General features: G+C 37.4%; 1 protein-coding gene across 1 annotated transcript in view; it reads right to left on the bottom strand.

Moving 5' to 3' along the window:
- The window catches only part of MAP3K2 (mitogen-activated protein kinase kinase kinase 2), a 92,533-nt gene continuing 70,539 nt past the window's right edge, over positions 1-21,994 (bottom strand). The window contains exons 11-17 of the mRNA XM_073305011.2: positions 20,594-20,686; positions 18,347-18,553; positions 17,502-17,650; positions 15,630-15,761; positions 13,644-13,773; positions 11,498-11,675; positions 1-8,949 (exon numbers count right to left, since the gene is read on the bottom strand). Coding sequence (XP_073161112.1) covers positions 8,724-8,949; positions 11,498-11,675; positions 13,644-13,773; positions 15,630-15,761; positions 17,502-17,650; positions 18,347-18,553; positions 20,594-20,686 — 1,115 coding nt within the window. The 3' untranslated portion in view covers positions 1-8,723. The remainder of the gene's footprint in view (positions 8,950-11,497; positions 11,676-13,643; positions 13,774-15,629; positions 15,762-17,501; positions 17,651-18,346; positions 18,554-20,593; positions 20,687-21,994) is intronic.

Here is a 21,994-nt window from a genome sequence, read left to right as displayed (position 1 = left end):
TTGGAAATAAATATTTTGTTTTATTAACACTCAAAGTGCCATTATCTATAGTCGTTCCATAGTTCATAAGGTTACATCCAGTAAACCTCTGCACCATAACCTTTCAAAAATGAATAAAAATTTGGAAGAAAAAGCAATCTTTCATTGTGCTAATTCTTGCAGGTCCTCATGCATGATCAACCTAAACAAAGATGTGTACCAACAATATATAAATTTCATATAAACAAAGTCATTGGTCAAACACAAAATATAAACATGGCTTCTTTTACATCCGATACAAAAAAAACCCAACCCAAACAAAATAAAAGCCATTTACCAGCAAGAAAATAAAACAGGTAAATACATAAAAAAGTAAAAAAAATCAAAAAAGTTTTTTATACATTTTTACAAGCACAATTTTGAGAATGTAACAAAGTCAAAATGTGCACGAAAAGTGGAAGAAACCACACCGTACCAGGCAATTAGTAGGTCCTTTGTTTGACAGAGTATACTGGCTCTTTTCCTAAACTATGGATTTAGAGACATTCAACAGTGCACTGTATACCTAGCATGAGGATTTTTACTTGGGTATCACTTTAAACATTATACAGGATTTTTTTTTTTAAGCCACAAAAATGTTAATCAAAATGGAAGTCAAAAGTTTGACTAGTATTCTTGAAAGGAGTAAGCCACATTTTTAAAGCATGTTCTTATCTCATGCGCCAATCAATCAACAATATAGTAACATGCTTTATCTTTTCTAATACCAGAAAACTAGAAATGGGAAAGGATAAAGAAAGAGAAGCATTACCATTAAATGTAACACATAGAACAGGAGATGGAAAAATCTGACTTTTCCAAGATTGATTTTTTCCCCCCCCTCACATTTTTTCAAGTAGCTCTGAGAATTCAAAGATTGCTTTCCCCTTTTCACAACAGTGGATTTTCTCCGTATCACTGACACATTAGCATTTTGGTTTTTTACAAAAGTCTTAAAGAGAAATCCCACTGTTGTCCCTCCAGAGTGTTTTAATATACTTCTAAGTACAATTCATGTCCAATTTTGGAAATACAAATACATTTTGAATGATTAAAAACAAAATTAAAAAAATATTTTCTGAACATCAGCCAGCTGAAAATATATTTATCTAGTAAATTATCTCTCAAAGCTTTTATATATTTAATTATTCTAACTAAACATAGTACCCTTAAAAAACAAGTTCATAAAAATGTAGAAATGAAACTGTGGAATAAGACAACTGGGATATTTCTGTGTGTGTGTGTACACACCGCGTACGCACGCACACAAAGTTCATATACAGAATTACAAGTATACTTTAAAGTTGGGAAAGTTGTTAGACACATTATAGAACTAGTAAGCAATGCTCAACTCCTGAGTTCCTCAACCAAGATATAACCATAGGCTAATACACTTGTACACAAGATATTCCATTTAAAGCAGCAACAGCAGTGCAGTTACTGATAGCAACATCTCAAAAGTAATAAAAAAACATACATCCAAACAGTAGTACATTGCACACATACTTGATTCTCATACGCCCATCAACAATTGGTCAGAGTATTAAATCAGTGTACAAATTAAACATTTTCAAAAATGTGCAAAAAAGTCAACATTGATAGAAAAAAACACCTTTGTGTATACATTACAAACTGTGCCCAGCATTCAACTGAGAGTAAAAACATATACAGAGAGAAACTGATAGATTAAATATAGAGAATTTAACAGCTACATAAAAATGTACATTAGATCAAAAGGGCAAATTTACACATTTATTCATAGCATTGTGAAAATTAAAAAGCCTACTTTCAAACTTATCCAAGTCTCCAACATTTATTTACAATGATATTCCATTAAATGAACTGTGTGACATCTGAGATGGCAGACAAGTTTTAACAAACCATTTACATTTTAGAATGAATGACATCAAGATTTAAACCAGTATTAGCGAAAGATAAACACTGTGAAACTGACAAAAAATTCAATGCTTGTCTTTATATCCACATTTATATATTCTTGGGGGAGGGGGAAAGAAGATCTATTATAGGGGGAAAAGATGCAAAACTTTCTGAAATATTTCCCACCTTACATTCAGTGTAAACCCATATTATCTTTCTTCTCTCCTCCCCGCAAGGAGCCTGATCCTGCAATCCTTACCAGCAGGAGTCCCACCAGCATAACAACTGAATGATCAGGGCCAAATTTTCACTAATTTTTATCCAGTTTTTCTCCCCTTTTAAAAAAATAATGGAAAAAAAAAAGCTAGTCAAAATGAGCTTACTAAATTCTGTCCTTTCAATACGTGAGAGGTCAACTGAATTACACCTTTAGTTGCTACAGATTTTCCCCAAGGTATTGCTCAAATATGATCCAAAAAAGGTACTGAAGTAATGCCAAAGAAATTTAAAACGTAAATCAGCCAAACAAAGGTTAAATGCAAAAGCACTCTTTGTTCCTGATGTGGAGTTTAATGACTTAGAAATCCTATCTTGGGGGAAATTCTGCTCCCTCCAGTGTGCATTCGTGGCTCTCCCCTTAAGGGCAGTGGAAGTCCCTTGTATCTAGGGGTGAGATTTGGCTCTTAAATTAAAAGGACTGCTTCCTGCAGCAACCTCTGAAGTCTTCTGGTTTGCTATGGCACTACGAGCAGTTCAGATCATAAATCTACTTTTCTTCATGGCTTTCCTTAAATGCCCCCAAGCTCAAACTTGGCTATAAAGAATATCATAGGAAAGGAATTTAATCACCAAGTTTGTGCATTATGTTAGTGATGTCAATAAGATCGTGTAGATCTTTTTTCAAACTTTTCCTTTTAATGCTGGAATGAATTTTGCATCTCAAAACAGCAACGAGGAGCCTCCAAACCTATCCTTAAAAATGGGCAGTGCTGGACATAACTTTTACTAGTACCTGTTTTATTCCATTTAGCAATAGTTTACTGGTAGATAAGGATGAGTAATAGTACTAATCTACGAAACATCACTTTTGGCTCTTGTAGAGGGGATAGAAAAGCTTTGGTTTTTTAAGTGATTTGACACTGCATACTTGTCATGAATACAAGATAGGAAGTTCCCAGCAATAAGAAATGGTATGGGCAGTAATACCTTTGCTATTCCAAAAAACACCATATGGGTTTCCATTCAAGCACACAAAAATATGCTTTTTTTATATTCATGATAAAGTTTAAAGAACTAGACGATTAAAAAGCTAACAAATAAATTTACTTCTAAACAACTGTAGATCTGACCAATTTGCTCAAGTCTCTGAAGCGGCAGTTTGACACTGGTCAATGTTGTCTGAAGGAATGGCTTACTATACTGCACTGTACCTTCTGCTTCTAGCGGGAACGCTTTCATTCAAGACAATGGCAGAGTTAGGATTATTTAAAAGAAGAGAACACAATATCATTGGAAACAAAGGTAGCTCATTTGAACTATCTGCTAATTTGTGCAGTAGTATTGGCTCTGTCTTAACACTTTTCTTAGCCAAACTTCCTTTATTATAGTACAGTACCACGTATAGCAAGTGGCATGTCTAAGCCTATGATCTTGGGCAAGTTATCTAGCCCACGTCTCAGTTTTCCAATCTGTAAAATGGGGATAACACTAACATCCTTGTTGGAATGTTTGTACAGTACTCTGAAAAAGGAGAGCACTGTAGGTGCTAAGTATTTTTATCATTTAAAAACAACTGTAGTAAATTCTCAACCTAAAAGTCTGCTACAGATACTAGTTAAAGTACAACTTTTGATGTAGTTAGTGAGTTCTGCCTTGGAAACTTGCATATATTTTTAAAGACTATTTTGGTGGCACTGAATAATTAGACGGCCATATGATTTAAATATGGTGTCTATACAAAAACAAAATTAAGGCATACAGATAAAAAGGCACTAGCTGAAGAGACAGCTGTTAAATTATTTTTCAATATTATAACCAAAAGGACAGTTTAGCTCAATTTGAAACGTACCCTGAACTATTACTCAAAAATTTTGCCTAAAAAATTGGAAGGAATTATGTATGCATAAAGTATAGTTTGTGGTTTAGATTAACTGAAATTCTACTCAATTCTTTTTTGTAAAGTAAGCATTTTCTTAAAATCATCACTGCACATCATTCTCCCCTTAGACAGGACTGAACTTGTACCAAAGCACATTGTTTGTTTTTACAAATGGAGTCTGTGCCAGCCATAAGTTATTCATATTTTTCTCCATTTCAATCAGATAGAAACCAGCTTATTAAAAAATACACAGAAAACTGTAGTTTAATTAATAAGCTTATTTCTGACTGGCTGAAGTACAAACCTACTGGTTATATAAGCCAATAAGAATGCAGCATATCAGAATTATGCAGCGACTAGCTCACTATTAAAACCAATTTACAGACAAGTTGTTAAATATTTATTACTAAACAGATGTAACAGAAATAAAGTCAGTGTAATAAAAAATAGTTGCCAGATCAACAGCTCCTGATTTGAAAATAAGCATTTCTCCTCTCCCAATAAATCTTGACACTTCTGTAAGCCCAGTTCTGCTTTGGTATTGACATAGGAGGAGACCAAAACCCTGTGACAACATTCTGTTCCACTGACATTTTCTCATAATTGGACGTAGTACTCACAAGTTAACGATTCTAAAATACTCTAATGTTAGTTGGTAGGTTATTCAAAGTGGCGCAGAGAAATCTTGCTTCATGACCCTCATCTTCAATGGGATTTTAATTATGCAGCTCCATGCACCTTCAGAATTATAGACATAAATTGTATTAGTTATACTGCCAGTGATGTGCTAGATGCCTTATGGACATGTAGGGATCTACTGCACCATCATTAAAAGCAGATAACACAAAAACCATTTTACCTCAACATGATCTTACCAAGTTTCCAAAAATGCAACATGCAAGGGAATGAATGTACTGCCTGTTTCTCAAAAGGCAGAATTTGACTAGCTTCAATAGTTCCTATTTCTAGCTCAAAATATAGTTTTATTTTATACAGTAATTGTTTAAAGGGTTATACATAAGTAGCTTAGATCGGTTGGGAGGTTCTCCCAAGGGTAAAAAAATAGTTCAGTCCTTCTTGTGATTCATATGACAAGATCTTAATCATGAACAACAAAACTGGTGAAATTAGTCATAATTAAAGAGGTACTATATTGCCTCAGTAGCTTTCTGATATGTCCAACAATTTACAATTCAGATGGAATTATATTTTAAGGGGAAAACTATGCCTAAAAGTTTTTAAAACTTTGTATTATTCTGCAAGTTCTCTCTTTTCCCAATCTCAAACCAGTTTACCATTGTCAAGACAGAAAGCAATCTTTTAAAAAGGCACAAAAGCAGCAGTCTTGGGTTTTTTTGTTTTGTTTTCCAGTCACAGCTAAGAAATGACACTGCAGCATAGAGAAGCCAACTCTGCCTTGCAAATAGGGTATATTTTTTAAAAACTTCAAGCTTCAGAGAGCAGTTTCTTTTATTGATCCAAGAGTATCTTTAAAATTTCTGAGTGCTGCAGTTAAACCTGGTTACATTTTCCCTTTAAAGTTCATTTTTTGTACTTTTTGGTAATATAAATGACTTTCTTACCCTTTCAGATACCACTGTCTATATATGTACATTTTCAGCTTGGCTTTTGATACCTTCTTAATTCGTTTGAAATCAATTTCAGATATATGGTTTGTACATTATGTAAACTATTAGTCTACAGTAGAACCTCAGAGTTTCAAACATCTCAGGAAAGGAGGTTGTTCATAAGTCTGAACAAAATGTTATGGTGATTCTTTCAAAAGTTTACAACTGAACATTGACTTAATACAGCTTTGAACCTTTATTGTGCAGAAGAAAAATGCGGCTTTAACCATCTTAATTTAAATGAAATAAGTACAGATAGTTTCCTTACCTTGTCAAACCTTTTTTTAAAACTTTCCCTTTACTTTTTTAGTAGTTTACATTTAACACTGTACTGTGCTGTATAGTCTTTGCTGCGTTTTTGTCTTTGCTGCCTGATTAAGTACTTCTGGTTACAGATGAGGTGTGTAGTTGACCAGTCAGTTCGTAACTCTAGTGTTCATAACTCTGAGGTTCTACTGTATTTTAAAGACAGTCTCTACATAACTCCCCATACTGTCCCCACTGCCACTAAATTTTGCTTATGAAGCAAAGGTCCTTTACAGCACAAAGGTTCATGCAGATTCTTTCCATAGACTGCTTCCATAGAGTGACAAAGAAGCCAAAGAAAGTGAACACAAGTTTACTTTAATTTTGGCTCATGGGTTTTCCCTGACTGAACTCTCATCTCATGCATGTAAACCCTGCACTGCTGCTTACCATGACCAACAAAATGACCAACCAGATAAAAGTCACAATAATCACAGAAAACAGACAACTAGAATAGGCCACCTGTCCAAAATATTGTGATCGTGACCCCAATAGAAGAATAATTGTTCACCTACTACAGGTAAATGGATTAGGATAGATCCAGACTCCTAGTTATGCTGCTGATACACAATTTAGCAGCTAAATTCGCAAAATAAAAATTCAGAAACCTCAAGAGTCTCTGTCTCGTGAGCCAACACTTTAATTTCTCATTGTAGCCCCAATACATTCATTTCTTAATTTTCATGCACCTCAAGCTTTTGATAGTCCTAATAAGGACAAAAAGCACAGTGGACTCTTGGAACCATTACACAAAGTCTTGCCAGAATGGTTTGATGTCCAAAGCATCAGCACATTCCGTCTTTACATAACTGTGAGGGTAAGATAGGCAACCAGTGAATCAATCATACTATCAAGAATCAAACTTAAGTTATATAGGTCAAAGAACTTATTTCCAAACTCTCTCTCAAATTCTGTATATTGCATACTTTTATAAAGATGGGAGGGTTTGACTTCTCTCTCTAAAGTGAAGTCAGTTAGTAAATGCTTCTCATCAGTATTTTTCAGTGGAGCTGTTCAAGGACTGTGAGATTTTGTCTCAGAATTTTACTCTTTTACTGCCCTGTTCTAGAGATGGAAAAGATAAATAAACAGTTTATGACTGTCTGAGATCTAGCACAGTTTGATCCTTCTGGATTGCAAAATTGTAGACTCATACTATTTAGTTGCTTTGTTCCTTTTACATCTTTGGTCATTTTTAATGCAAAACTCAGCATGACACATTGTGCTGCTGCTCTTTGTTTAGTTAGACTTCATTTTCAAAATTCATGTACAATTGCTACGTCACACAAGCAGCTTTAAAAATATTCCACTTTTTCTGTATGGTCTGTCCCTGATGTTTCTATGTTGACTGCTTTTAATGCTTTCCCTAGGAAAGAGGCATTTTAAAGTTTTTTTTTATCATCATTGCTGCTTGAAAAATATGACCTAAGAAGTCTTGAAGTGCCTTGTTGTCAATTGACACTAATGGAATTAGACACAAGGAATTAGAATTCATTTTATTTCAGGGACTTTTTCTAACATCCTAATAACTGGATTGTGTTATTAAAACAATCGCATTTAAAACAATTTGAGAAGGATTATTATATTCAGAAAAAAGAAAAGGAGTACTTGTGGCACCTTAGAGACGAACACATTTATTATTAGTCTCTAAGGTGCCACAAGTACTCCTTTTCTGTTTGCGAATACAGACTAACACAGCTGCTACCCTAAAACCTGTTATTATATTCAGTTGCATGACCTTCAAAATACATTCCTTCTCAGTCTCTGACAATTGTTCTGAATGTCTTATTCCTTGGTGATCATTTGGATAGTCAGATAATGCATACAGTAAATAAGGATTAATTTTTTTCTTTGACATTCATTGGATGGTGAACGACTTTGTAAGACACAAACCGGTGTGAGATAATCACCTAAGGGAAGTGACTCCTCCCACCCCCTTAACTTCTATAGTAAGTGTATCTTTGGCAGCTGCAGGGGGTAAGGATTCTCCTGACTTATTTCTATTTATCTGTTGATCTTTTTGGTTATTTTTTGTTTCTTCATTATGGAGACTACCCCCTGAGCTTTGCAGTCTCTAGAAGTTTGGATCTATAATAATTGATTTACCTGTAATTTTTGATCTATGAAGGTAACAGAATAACTTTATACCAGCTCCCACCAACTACTGATTTAGGGTTACGCTCCTGCCTTATTTTCTTTTGGTCACAAAGGAAGTGTCAGGCAGGTGCTCTATTATGCAGAGCATTCTCTACTGAGGGTTCTAAGTTCTTTGAGCTTTCTAATTAATTTCCAGAACTGTGGGTTCATGCCTCAAGTGTGATATTCAGAAACTGATTAACAAGCTAAAATATAACTTAAAACCCTCAGCAGCAACTACCTACAGTACAAAGAACAAATCACAGATAATGATTTTATTCTCCCTGCATGCTAGCTGCTAATGTATTTTTCCCTGCATCCTGAGACAGTCAGCGGTGTTAGAAAACGTTACAGTTCTTGACAGTCCAAGTCACATGTCTGTTTTCCCCTTAGTTAAGGAATGAATATGTACTAAAGTGCTTTATCTGTGAACCACATCAGTACATTACAGAAACAAAAGGTTCTAGGTCGGGAGGGGGGACCCTCATTCTAAATACAAAAATTTAGATTCTTGCTTATAATCTAAGTGAAACAAAGAATCAAGAGAAATATGTTTTCTCTCTTGTCTTTTTTCTCCTTTTTTTGTACAAAAATAAAAATAAAAGTGCAGTCAAATAGAAAATAAATGCAGTAGATGCAAGCTGAGTTGAGGCAGGCTGTTAGTGATAATGTGCAAATGTGTGTCTTAGCAGTTCATCTGCAGATGGTCGCAACTTGGCCTCGATAAAAATCCGCTTGAGGAAATCCCGACCATGGTCCGAGACATGAGGTGGCAGCTGTGGATTGGTTGGCTGGGTGGCAATTTTAAAGATGGCAGCCATTGCTTCATACTCTGCCCAAGGGGGTTTCTCAGTGAGCATTTCTACCACTGTACAACCTACGCTCCTGAAACAGAGGTGAAAGTAAAAGAGCAGGTTACAAACAGAATGATGTTCTCCCCCGTGGAAACAAAAACTACAACATGGAAGCTTACTGAAATGCCACAAATGGAAGATTGTTGCCCACACATCATTGCAACTCAATTCAATTGAAAAAACAGACTTTTATCACGTCTATAATTACACACTTGATTTGAAGGTCATGCTAGCTACTGCAAATCACAACTTATGTCCTGCTCCACATGTCAGCTAACCTGAATGCAATTATTTCAGTGGCAGATGTTTATGTGACTTGCTCATGTGACCCTGGAATCCACCTTGTGCCTATAATTTTCCACAAACTGAGACTGAGAACTTTGTTTGGACAGTAATATTCCACTCACATGGGAGAAGGTATAAAAGACCCTTGGAAACATCTCCATTTTGTCTTCATGTCCTGCTTCATTTTTCTGGACTGAATTTCTAACAAGGAAGCTCTAAACAAGGACTCATAATCCCCAAGCTATTTGGGTAACTTCCAGATAGACTTTTTCAAACTAGCAGTTTATTCCATCATTGTTTATTCCATCACTGATATAAGAATTTATGCATATAATCATTGCAATGAATTCCTCAACCATTTTAAACTACTTCTTTTCTCTTAAAAATAAATCTTTAGATTTTAGCCACTAAAGGACTGGCAACAGTGTGATTAGTGGGTAAGATCTGAGTTATATATTGATCTGGCGATCTGGCTGATCTTGAGAGACCAGAAGAACCCTGTTTGATGAAATTGGTTTTCAATAACCACTCATCATAAAGTATAGTGTCTAGGTGGTAAAATAAGTGCTGGAATGCCTAAAGAGACTGCATTTTTTATTTCTTGTTAACCAGTGTGGTGAGACAGAAGTTTACTTTTATTACTGGCTTGGTATATCTTATGATAGAATAACTATCAGTTTGGGGGTAAGTCTGCCCTATTTCTCAGCAGTTTGTCCTGAATCTGGCATCCTCAGCTGTGACCCACTGACACATGGTCAGTTTATCTAGACAGCACGTTAATTTCTTACTTGAAAAATAAGATTTACAAATGCTAGAGCCAGCAATCTGAATTTCTGGGCCAACTCCACAGTTTAGTGGCAGTGCTATCAGACAGTGGTGTTAAAATTATTCTTATGGAGAAATCCCTCTCCCTCCTTGCTCTGGCTTTAAGGTTGCTGCAATGGGAACATTTTAGAGAAATGTGCTCTTCCCGTAAGCAGCGGACACACTGTGAGTATCCATCAGAGACAGGCATTGTGTCCTTACACGAAGTGCATCTTTTAAACTCAGGAGAGCTTGGCATTTTCAGAGTCCAACTTAAGTCACAGGACAATAAAAGAAAAAGGGGGAAAGGGAACTCCTGAGTGGGTTTTGTTGTTTTTTTTTTAAAAGAAAAAGTCTAAATGGTTAAAACGGAAACCTAAGACTAACAATGAACTAACTACTGGGGACTAAACTGAACTAATAACTATTTCAAATTCTTTTCTAGGTAATTTTGTGACACTGCCGTTGGAGCTCTGTCTGCAGCCGAGGACGGCTGAGAAGGAACTGAGGGGGGTTGGGACACGCGAGCACGAAATGAAGTGCCAACGACATCGCGAAACAGCTACTGCGCACGGGCATCCCGACCAGGCACTGCTACCAAAAAATCTCTGATCGGCGGCGCCAGGACACACTGGCACCTGAAGTGGAGCACCCACAGGGACAGCACTCAAAGAAGAATTATTCTCATTCTTGTAAGATGGTGATATTTCACTGTGTGTTTTGTGTCCCAAGCATTTTGATGGGGAATGGGACACTATATAAATAAAATTATTAATTTTGAGACCTTTTGAGTATCAACCATCCAGAGTACAATGCACTTGCAAATAGTTGTGTCATTTCACTCAAAGAGCTCTTCAAATCACAATGCTCCCTTAGTTCTACTGTTCTGAATGTTGCAGTTTCTTTTTTTAAATAAAATCTTCAGTATAAAATATGTTGGTGTTATATTTTGTGTGATAGCTAAGTAAACTCAACACGTAATCCATTCTGTTAACATATGGTAGAGACCTTCAGGTATACAAGGGAGCAGAAGAAAGAAATAAAACTAAAACAAATTAGCCTCTTCCCCTCTCAACATGGTTGTGCTCATGATATGGTTTGGGCAAATGCTACTTAGGTAACTTTCATTAATCACTGAACTGAATGAATTGTGACATTTTCCTATGTTAGTGCCCCTCTAGTATTTACAAGTATGCCAGATAGGCCTAACTTCATGTGAGCTTGGTCCACAGTGTTCTCTTGTGGTCCTAAGTCAGTCAGCACAGTCACTGATATACAAAAACCAATCTGTTTAGTGTTAACTGATCCCCTGCCCCAATATATTCTTCATTGTCTACATAGCTTGTTTTCACCTTGGGCAACCAGAAACACATAATGAGTGCGCTCACGCTTAAAATAATGAAAATTTATATTTTGCACAGTTGACCACAAGGACATCTCCTCTGGGGTAGTATGTAGCTGTTTTTCATTAGAATAGCTCTTTGACCTACCAGATATCTGCTTTTCTCCCATACCCTTCTCCACTGATAACTTCAGGACTCATCCAGTATGGAGTCCCCATGACAGACTTCATTCCCGTGCCAGAGAGACAGATAGTCTGAAGTCGCTTGCTGGCACCGAAATCACCTAGCTTCACATTGCCTGCTGAATCCCGCAGAATATTTGCTCCTGGAAGAAAAAGAAAAATCTCTGCTTTATAGTCAGTAAAAGCCAATCAACTGCATGAGAGTGAATCAACACACATTTGGTTTAACTGATGCATTATAACAACAGCCAAGTATATTACATGGCACAGAACTTGCCCCTTGCTCAGAACTGTTCTCTAGAATCTGAGCTTTCATTTTAAAAATTATTTCTAGCCCCTATGGTTGGAGAAAAAAACCTCTGAAATCTGAACCAAGTGTAACTGATGCAGTGTCATCTACCTGCATCTGCAGAGAGTCTGAAAATTATAGTCCTGAGGCATAACCTGCCCTATTTGTCTCACTCAAGTCTCTGTGGATGCCACAATTCCACAGCTGCATAATTTGGCATATTTCCAAAATGCCATGGAATTCATCATTTTGCTGCAGCCTGGCAACCAACATTTTTGTGTGTGTCCCTGGGCTGCCTGCACTACCTCTTGCTCTGCAGCTTTGCGCATAAGGGGAAGTTAATTGAATTACAGTGCATGATCCCTGCAGAGTTCGCTGGAGCCAGGTAACAGGAAGTTGGGGAGCCAGAGCTAGAATCCAGCTTGCATCTAAGGACGAGAGGAGATGGACGCGTAGTTTGATAGGCTAGGAAGCAAGAGACTAGGTCAGCTAAGGAGGTAAACTGCTAAAGCTAGCTGCTTCCAACTTTCCTGACTCTTATGAGAAAAAGGAAGATCTGAGCTGAGTTCTCTGGGCAACACCCTGGGAGTTGAGGCTCAGGTAGCGGAACTGGGCCATCCGGAGAACATAATAAAATCCCACAACTGACAATCATGAATGAATTTTACATTAATGACTATTTTCCACTCTGAGCTACAGCTGTGTGTGTACTGGCAGTCGTGGTGGGGATGGGGACAAGAGACTATTTCATGGCCTTAGAATAAAGTGATGTTGCTGCAGAATTTAAGAGTTCTTGCTGTGGAATATATGGGGCCTGATTCTAATCTTAAATGAAGTTATATTTGAAATAATTTAATGAACAAAAATAAAGTCAAAATCCGGAGGGCAGAATATTAGGGGCACCTCTGTCATCTAAGAGTTTGCAGGTTATTTCAAAAATTGACCAATTTGGAAAAAAAAAAGTGCTGGATTAACTCAGAGCTTCTCAACCTTTTCCATTATCAGAGTGCTCTAGGGGTCTCCATTCCTCTAACCAGGACTACCTATCCCCCCATTTAGCAATATAAAAATGGCAGGGTGGCCACAGCTCCCTGACACTGATTTGCAACCCCCTGGGAATTATGGAGGTCCTTTCTATGAACTTTCTGAGAAAGTTATTGACTTGCCAAATCTATCTTATATTAAGAATAAATAAAAGGGAACTGGTTGGGTAAGAAAGAAGTGAAGTAAGGAAGGAAAGTGCCTAGAGCACTCAGAAAATCTGCATCTTCATATCATGTTTAAAGTGAATGACATACTTTTAGGTTTACAAATTTATTTAACTTGGTATAAGCAGGATAGTTGAAATCTGTCACCTTGAAATTTACAAAAAATTATATTGACACATAAACAGGAAAATAATGTAGCAATTTTAGCAGCTATGATACAGTTATGTCCACCAGATTTACTCACGCTCGCTAAGGGTTTCAACATTGTGTTCGCTGGATTGTTGTTCATAAATAAATGTTTTGAAAAGTCCTGATATTAAAACAGTCATATATACCCCTATTAGTATCCCATTACTCACTAAAACATTTTTTTTTCTCAGTTTGCAACATTGGCAATTTTCAGGTTTGAAAAACATTACAAAGACTGGACTATTGAAGTAAATCCTGATGGAACTGCTTGAAGTTAAGCCAATATTCTGGCATCAGAAATTTAGCAGTGACCCTTTAATTTTATTGCAATCATTTCCCTTTGGTTTATGAAGCTTCAAATGTTTCAAGGTCATGTTGCTTATTTGGAGTAGAGAAAGCAGAACTCACATCTCTTCTTCAATTACCTTTAATATCTCTATGTACAATCATATTACTGTGCAAATAGTAAACTCCCTCCAAAATCTGCCGTGTGTATTTTCGGGTCACATTCTCTGTGAGTGCTCCATATGCTTTTAACTGGTCCTTAATGGAACCCTGTGGCCAAAAAGAAAAAGTATTAATAATTATAGCACTTTTAAGAATGATAGAATAATTTATCTTTTAACCATTATTAAAAAATAACTGGATTGTATGAAGTTTGTACCAGAAATTTAGAGATGCAAGGCTCTACGACTTCTCCGGATCAGCTTAATTCACATTAGCAGTTATATCTCCAGCTAAACTAAATGATTCAGCCTTTAACAGGAGCATAATGATACACAGAAATGTTATCAAGACAATGAATTTTAAAAATACCAAATAGTTTAAATGTTGCTGAGCTGCTGTACAGGTAACACAGTAGAGTATTTTCCTTCTAAGCATGATTTTTTAGAGATTTACTAGTTACATGATGATGCTGTGTTTGGCACTGTACACGACACAGCCATTGACCGCACCCAATCCATCTTACACTCTGAGAGACAACAAACGGAGAAAACGATCTGGACAACCCAGAGCATGACATTTAAAAATATGTTGTTTAATAAGTTTTAGGTCTCAATAAAACAACAGGCAGAAACTTGGCATAAAAAAAAAGTCTCAGCCTACATCTGATGTTTTTCTAAATATCTTAATACAATTTGGGTTGGCCATTTTAAATTACACACTTTAATGGTTTAAAAGGAACAGTACCAAGACAAAAACCCAAAACTATACAGGTCTTTAAAACTGCATACTTTGATACTCTGTCCTCCAGATCTCAGAAAATCTTACAAGTCTCTAAAATGAGATCCTTGTCTCATCTAAAATCCTAATTTTTCTTCTGTGCAGACTTATAACAACAAACTAGAATGCAGCAATTACTTATGAACATTTAGGGATACATGAAACAACTGCATCTTACTATACTCAGGTCTGCTTGTTCTATTTTGTGAATAAGTGAAAATCTGCAGTTTTCAGAAAGCAAAATATTTCCATAAAGGAGTAGGCAGACAGGAGGGACAGTACAATACATGCCTCTGTGCCAACAAAAAGACAGCTGCAAGATCTAATTTTCAACTTATCTCTGGCTATTATTAACTAGTTTTTGCCCTCACAACATCTTTGACTGGCTGACACAGTGACCTAGTAATAGTGCCCAATGCACTGAGAGAGAGACCTAAACCTTAGAACTCGAGCTTGATCTCTCTCTCTCCCCCCAAGTCAACAGGAGTCCTATGTATGGCTACTGGGATACTCCCTTCATAGGCTTGCTAATTGGTTCAAGAGGCAGCTGTGTATATTCCTCATCTGTTAGAAGCATCTCTAGAACACAGTCAAGCTGGAGGTGGATGCAAACTTAAAAAGGAATGTTAAACTTGAGATACATGATTAAAAGTTGTTAAAAAAAAGCTCACAAAACTGTTTTTAAAAGACATTTGTTGCAAGTAGTCAGCCAGAAGCACACAAATATTGTGCTCTCTAAACTAATTCTAATTCTGAATTAATAAGCAATTAATACAGTAGGCAAAACTCAAATGTTATAATGCAGTTGTGTCTGTCTTTGGTTAATGATTTATCATCAGACATTTCCTTAACATCTGTGTGTGCTCCTGCAAATCTTATCCATTTAGATCATTGGTTCTCAAACTTTTGCATTGGTGACCCCTTTCACACAGTAAGCCTCCGAGTGCAATCCCTCCTTATAAATTAAAAACACATTTAACACTATTATAAATGCTGAAGGTGAAGCGGGGGTTGGGGGTGGAGGCTGAGAGCTCGCAACCCTCCCTCTCCCTGTAATAACCTTGTGACCCCCTGAGGGGTCATGACCGTCTGTTTGAGAACCCCTGATTTAGACTGTTGGCACACATTCTGTAGAAATGAGAATAGCCTCATTAGCCTCATAGCCTGCAATGAGCTCTCTTGCTTACCCCTGGCATGTATTCCATGAATATAGAGAGTGTTCTTTCGGGGGGATCCCTCAAGCAGCCATAATACTGAACAATTCTTTCATGCAGCAGGTTTTTCAACAGCTGAATCTCACATTCAAGTGCATTTACCTCCTGAAAAGAAAATATTCAGTAAAACTTACTATAGTTGAGACAAAATGATCTCACACAACTTTTAGATTTCTGTTAATAAGACTGACTTTATGAGGGTTTACTCTGCAGTCTGTGTAAAGTTAACACATTTTCTTGTTAGAAAACATCAGCAGTAGAAGAGGGAGAGCAGATCTACAGCATAATCTGAGAAATGTTTTGACTTCTATAAATTCTTTAGGGATATTTTCCAGTTATTTCAGTTTCTTTTGATTTCAAGAATCATTCTCAATCTCATATACTCAGAAACTAGAACCTGTCAGGTACTTTATTTTAAAATGTCAACAAATTCAAGAGCTGTACTGTAATATTATGTTACAAATTTTCAGTTGGATGAAAAATTCTCAAATTAAGTCTTTCTTCGGGTATCACTAGAATTAGTTCATAAAAGCTTATCTCAAGTTAAGCAACACATTTATAAATCTAAACTATAGTTCACAATTAATTACATATTTTAGTTTTGTTTTTCCTCCCAGATATATATTTTATTATTTATTTTTATAGCATGGAAGTGGTTAAGGGTGGAAAAGCCACTTATTCCCTGCTGTAAATTTCCCTATACAAGTTCATTAAAAAATAGGTATGATTTAGAATTTTAAGCATTCCAGAGGTTCCATATGGAAGCCCTTCACCAAAACTTGGTATTTATCCATCACAGACCACTTGATGTTGCCACGGGTGTGTTACAAGAAGTAATGGCAAGTTTGGTAACTTCTGAAAGGTAACTACTGCAAAAATGGCATCATGTGGTTCCACGTTTACTGTCCTTATGATTTCCAGAGCAAATTGGTTACTTTTTACAATAATTTGTTTTTAAAGCACCAGCACTAAAAACTACAGCTGCAAGTCAATCTTTGTTCTGTCTAGCTCCTATGCCACCAGCAGTAATACAGTCTACAGCTGGAAGTCAGCCAGTTAATTCTGCAGATGATGCATGAGCTGGAATGGAATCCAGCCCACTCTCCCCACAACTGTACTGACTATGGAATCCTAATGAATGAAAAGAAGAATTTATTTTTGTCAGTAAAACTGGCAGCTACAACTTGGAATACAAACAAGGAGCAGATCTGGGCAGTAACATGGTGCCGTTTTTACATTTCTGACTGTAACTGTATTTAAAGAAGGACAAGTTCAGATTAGACGTATGTAAATACTACCTGTCAACAAAAGCACTAAAACAATGCTCTTGGGAGAGCAATATAGGGGACCAATTACAGTAGGTTCATTGGCATTGCACTTTACCTATAATGTCAATTTGTACATAACTGCAGTCATATCCATTAAACAGTGTTCTTCATCAAAACATTCTCTATTGGTTTCATTATCAAACAAAGCTAATGTACACTAGGTTCCTATATTTTTCACTTTACTACTTAAAATAATATTTCTGTAGAATGTACCTTCCATGTTAGATTATGGTTTAGCTTTATAGCCTCAGACTGTATTGAATTTGATAATACATGTTAGTTTCAGAGAGATATATCTGAAGATGAAATCATGTGTTACATACCACTATATTCATTCAACTGAGTTATGAAGATTTTAATGAAACGGGATGTTTATCTGTCGTACAGACTCATAGAAGTATATGTCCTCAAACATTCATAAAATTAAGTGAAAGCAAAAAGCAACATCAGTTTAGACCACACAGAAAACCACTCTTAAAGTGATCCCTTTACAAATATTTCTTTCAGGGTCTCTTACCTTGCTTGTCTCTGGACTGTCAGGGTCAAATTGAACCTGTTTAACAGCCAATTCTCTTCCGGTGTCAGCATCATAACATAGATATACTCTGCCAAAAGCACCCTGACCCAGCAGCTTGCCAAGTCTCCAGTTAGTTGGCGCTCGTGGTGCTGAAAATAGAAGTATGTCTTGTTTTTAGAATGAGTTTGTTATTCAGTTGTTCAAGAAAAACTGGAACACAAAAATAAAACTCTTGAAAAAAATACTTTAATTTTAAATTTCCATGTAAAAAGCACGGATTTATAAAATTTCCTCTAAATAGAAAATGTGATCCTGTCAGCTACCTAATAATCTATATTTTATCCATAAAAATACATCCAAACACATAAGTACAAGATACGCACATCTGAGGTACTTACTAAAGTACCTGAAAAGGAGACTAAAATACATTTCATCACCGAAGTATTTTAAGAGTACCCTTTAAAAACAAGACATGATCTACAGCAACTACAAAGCATACATAGCTAGTATAAACACACACACCCAACCACCATACTAATTAAGTCCCCTGTTTATCGAAACAAAAAAATTAAGCCCATAGCAGCAAGAGCAAATAAAGTCATCATTTGACTGGTAAGCATCTTACTACTTCAGGTCCAGATGTACACTAACATTATTAAATGTTAAGAAAATTAGTGATTAGTTATAATATAAGTTATAATTATAATGTAATACTGTAATAATACTATGGATATGCCTTTAATAACATGTATTTTAGTAATTTTGTTGGTTCTGATGTATTATATATTTAACGAGATTTTTTTAAAATTTTCCTTTGAAGACTGTAATGTGCCTTTTTAACTTACAGCGGCTAGGTGGGCTGATGTCCATTACTGACAGGGTAGGATTGTCTATGTCACTTCCCCTTCTTCTCATTCGATTCTCCTCATACTCTGGAGTAAAGGTGCTGCTCCCACTGCTTGTACTCAGGGAGTGATCGGTGGGGCTGAAACTGACTGGAGACCGGAAGCTGTTCCCCTGGGTCCTTCTAGCCCTTGGAAAGGTTTTACGACCTGTAATGATGCACAAAGACTACCTAGAATACTGTACCATGAAGAATAAGTACTAAACAATATATGTCTGTATACTGCATGAAGTGTGCACTGAAAACAAAACAATTCAAATCTTCCATAGAATATGATGAAATGATAATGAAAGTTACTGGTTTAGCCTGCTGAGAGGGAAAGTGTGCAGAATGCCTACATGTAGAGCTCAGACTTAAACTAGCTTAATGACTTAGTCCAAGACTGGCTAGCTGGGAGAAGTGCATAAGTAACATCTGCAATTCCTGCAAACAGTTTCATAATTAAGTGACTCTTTCTACTGGTGGTTTGAAGAAAATGGAGACAAGTTCCAAAGGCAACAATACTTCTATCTTCACTGCTATGAAAGGCTATTATCTATTCCTGGAAAACAGGCCAAAGATACACTAGAGTTCTAATGGCCCACCTAGTGAGGAATCCTCACACAGAAGGTGTTTAAGTTCAGATGAAGATGAAAGATAGTCCATAATGGACACTACGGGAATTACCTGCCTGTAGAAGTTTCTTCCTGTCAACCACTAACTGATGGGAGCTAGGAAGAAACTTCTACAGGCATGGAAGCATGGATTCCCTCCCCTCTTTTTTCTCTATCTAATGTAACTCATTATCCAAATGTCTAATCTTGTTTTGAAATACAATACCTTCCAGCAATTAGTTCCACAGGTTAATTAACAAGTATTTTTGAGTTTTAAATTTATTGCTTTTCAATTTCATGACCTATCCTTCTTCTCTTTTATTATGAGAATCAGTAAACAGGAGCAACAATTTAGCTACTCTATGCTATTCCAGATTGAGTAACAGCGAAGTCTATTCTGGGTAGTAAAGTATCACAATTACTCATGGCATTCATTGTATGTTCTGTATAGTTTGTGCATAGGCTTTTGGCAGAGATGGTTTCCATGTACAGTTGCTCCCATGATTCCCTAATACTCTAATCTACATCTTCACAGGAGCTGGGGCAGCTCAGCATCTTTGAAAAATCAGGCTACTTTAATTTAGGTGCCTTGTGGTAGGGTGGTGCCCCACCCCCAGGCAAGATTGGGCTACAACAGGCCAGAGCGGCTGTGTGGAACGGCAGCCAAACAGAGAGGGACTGTGGGGGAGCCAATCAGTGCAGAGCAGAGGGCAGCCAATCGGGGCCAGGCTAGACTCCTCTATATAAAGGCTGCCCAGGAGAGGAGCAGGGAGTTTCTCCCAGACCTTCAGAGGGGAAGGTCTGTCTCCTGAGCTAAGGAGACCAGCACCTTGGACAGCGCAGTGCTGGGCAGGCTTGGGGTGCGCCCAGAGGAGAGCTCCAGCCCAATACCTGTCAGACTGCAGGCCCTGACCAGAAGGGCCTAGAGGGTGCAAGGGGTCAGAGGGGAAGTGACCCAGGGAAGACGGACAGATGAGCGGAGAGAAGGAGGATGGAGAGGCTGACACTAGAGGGTCCCTGGGTTGGGACCCAGAGCAGTAGGAGGGCCTGGGTGTCTGCCTCTCCCCCCCCCCCCCCCACCCCTTGTACTGCACCTGGCTGTGGAGGAGTGGCCGTGACAGACTGCAACTGGCCCTTGAGCAGAGGGACTAGACTTTGGGGGTTGTGGTTGGCCACTGTGGCAGAGGCGAGCTGGAAGACTGCTGTTAAACCCCCCTGGCCCGGAAGGGGGTAAGGATGGACTAAGGGGCACTGTCGGAGGGCAGTGACCAGAAGTGGACGTCGCCCATCAGGGAGCAACGTGGCTCTGGATATGAACAGGGGAGCAGATGATGAACGGGACACCACTGGCACAGGGTGCCCTGCAGAGGACAGAGCTAATTCCCAGATGTGCCAGCGGGAAGCGCTGCAGTGGTGAGTCCCAACCCCGTCACATGCCTAAACACAGATTTGTGACTAACTTTAAGCATGCTTTACATTTATTTCAGAGAGAACACCTGTTTGCTTCTCCAACATTTTCAGATTATATTTGTTAACTCTTTCAACTTCTTTTTTGAAAAAAATAAATATTGAAAATGTTACTGTCCCATACTCACCATCATTGTAATCTTGGTGATGATATGAAATATGATACCTTCGGGGATAAGTCCCGCCTTTTCCAAATTTCTCAAATACTGGGATATCATAGTCTATGGGGAACAAAGAAAATATTATCATACATTGCAAAATTAAACACATGAGGAAAAATTCATAAAACAAACCAAATTTTAATTGGTCTTGCATCACAAGTGTTTAAAAAAGCAACCCTACACTTAACCCTGAAGTGGACTCTTGTATAAAGAGACTTGTAAACTGGAAGGCTGTGCATATAAAGATCAGCAAATTAACATTCAGCCTACTAATCATGTTTTAGTCCCTATAAATGATAAAACAGCAAAACAATAAAAAAATAAATTTAATTAGATATCACATCCACTCAAACATGCTACCATCTGTTTCTAAGCAGGCACAAGATTACAATACCAATAGAACAGAAAATTATGTCTTAGTAGATTTTTTTCCTTCGATTGGCAAGTAAGCTTTTTCTATAAACCTTAGTTAGTAAACTATCTGGAGCGGCAGCATTGTTTGTGGGAATTTTCTGCCTGAAATGTTAAAAGCAATCTCCTGTTTATGCTGAATGGAAAAAAGATTCATGGCACTTTCTGTAAAAATATCTAAGACATCTACAGACTTCATGTGTATGGAAACACTGCATTCTATTCATTTAACGTTCAACACATAAGAAGGGTTTGTCCTAGCATCTGTTGCTAAACCTCTCCCTCACTGGTGTATCCAGTTGTCTGCCACCCACTACCCCATAGGTCACTGCATGATTCCTATCATAAGCAGGGCTGGTTGCACCACCTATTAAGGTTGTCCAACACTTCTCCTTATAAGACCCTGTTTTTCAGTTTTGTACCTTGCCAAACTTTAACTATTTGGGCTGACATTTTCTGTGCTGGTTGTCTGCCTCAGGCTCAATTTGTCTGGAAAATTTCTGCCAAAAGGGTTTAGATGTTTCTGAGAATGAGGCTCAGAAAATATATATATTTTGACCATGTTAAAAAAATTCTGGTGACTTTCTTTGAAATGCTCGAACACCTGCATGCTTTGGAGCAGGTTCCTGAAATTTGGCAAGGAGCAGGAGCGGCCTTTGTTTCAAGGATGTGTTTTTTGCCCTCTGGTAAAAAGGCCACTCAAATCTGGCTAAATTATAAACCTTTACAAAAAAATTGTTTTCACATACTCAGTTTAGACTTGCTAGCTAAAATCTCCAAAGATTCCATCCTCACTGAGCATGCTCCAGCCTCTCAGCTCCTAGCACTGACCAGACTAAACATGTATCATCCTCACAGATTGACTGAGCATGCTCCAACCCAGAGCTACAAAGGCTGGTACGGAAACAGAGCAAGTAGCTGGTCTCTCCTGTGCTCTCAACTCTCCTGCTGGCACTC

Source organism: Lepidochelys kempii, chromosome 11 (genome assembly GCF_965140285.1).
Source record: "Lepidochelys kempii isolate rLepKem1 chromosome 11, rLepKem1.hap1, whole genome shotgun sequence".
Lineage (NCBI taxonomy): Eukaryota > Metazoa > Chordata > Testudines > Cheloniidae > Lepidochelys > Lepidochelys kempii.
This window is presented reverse-complemented; position numbering and strand designations above follow the sequence as displayed.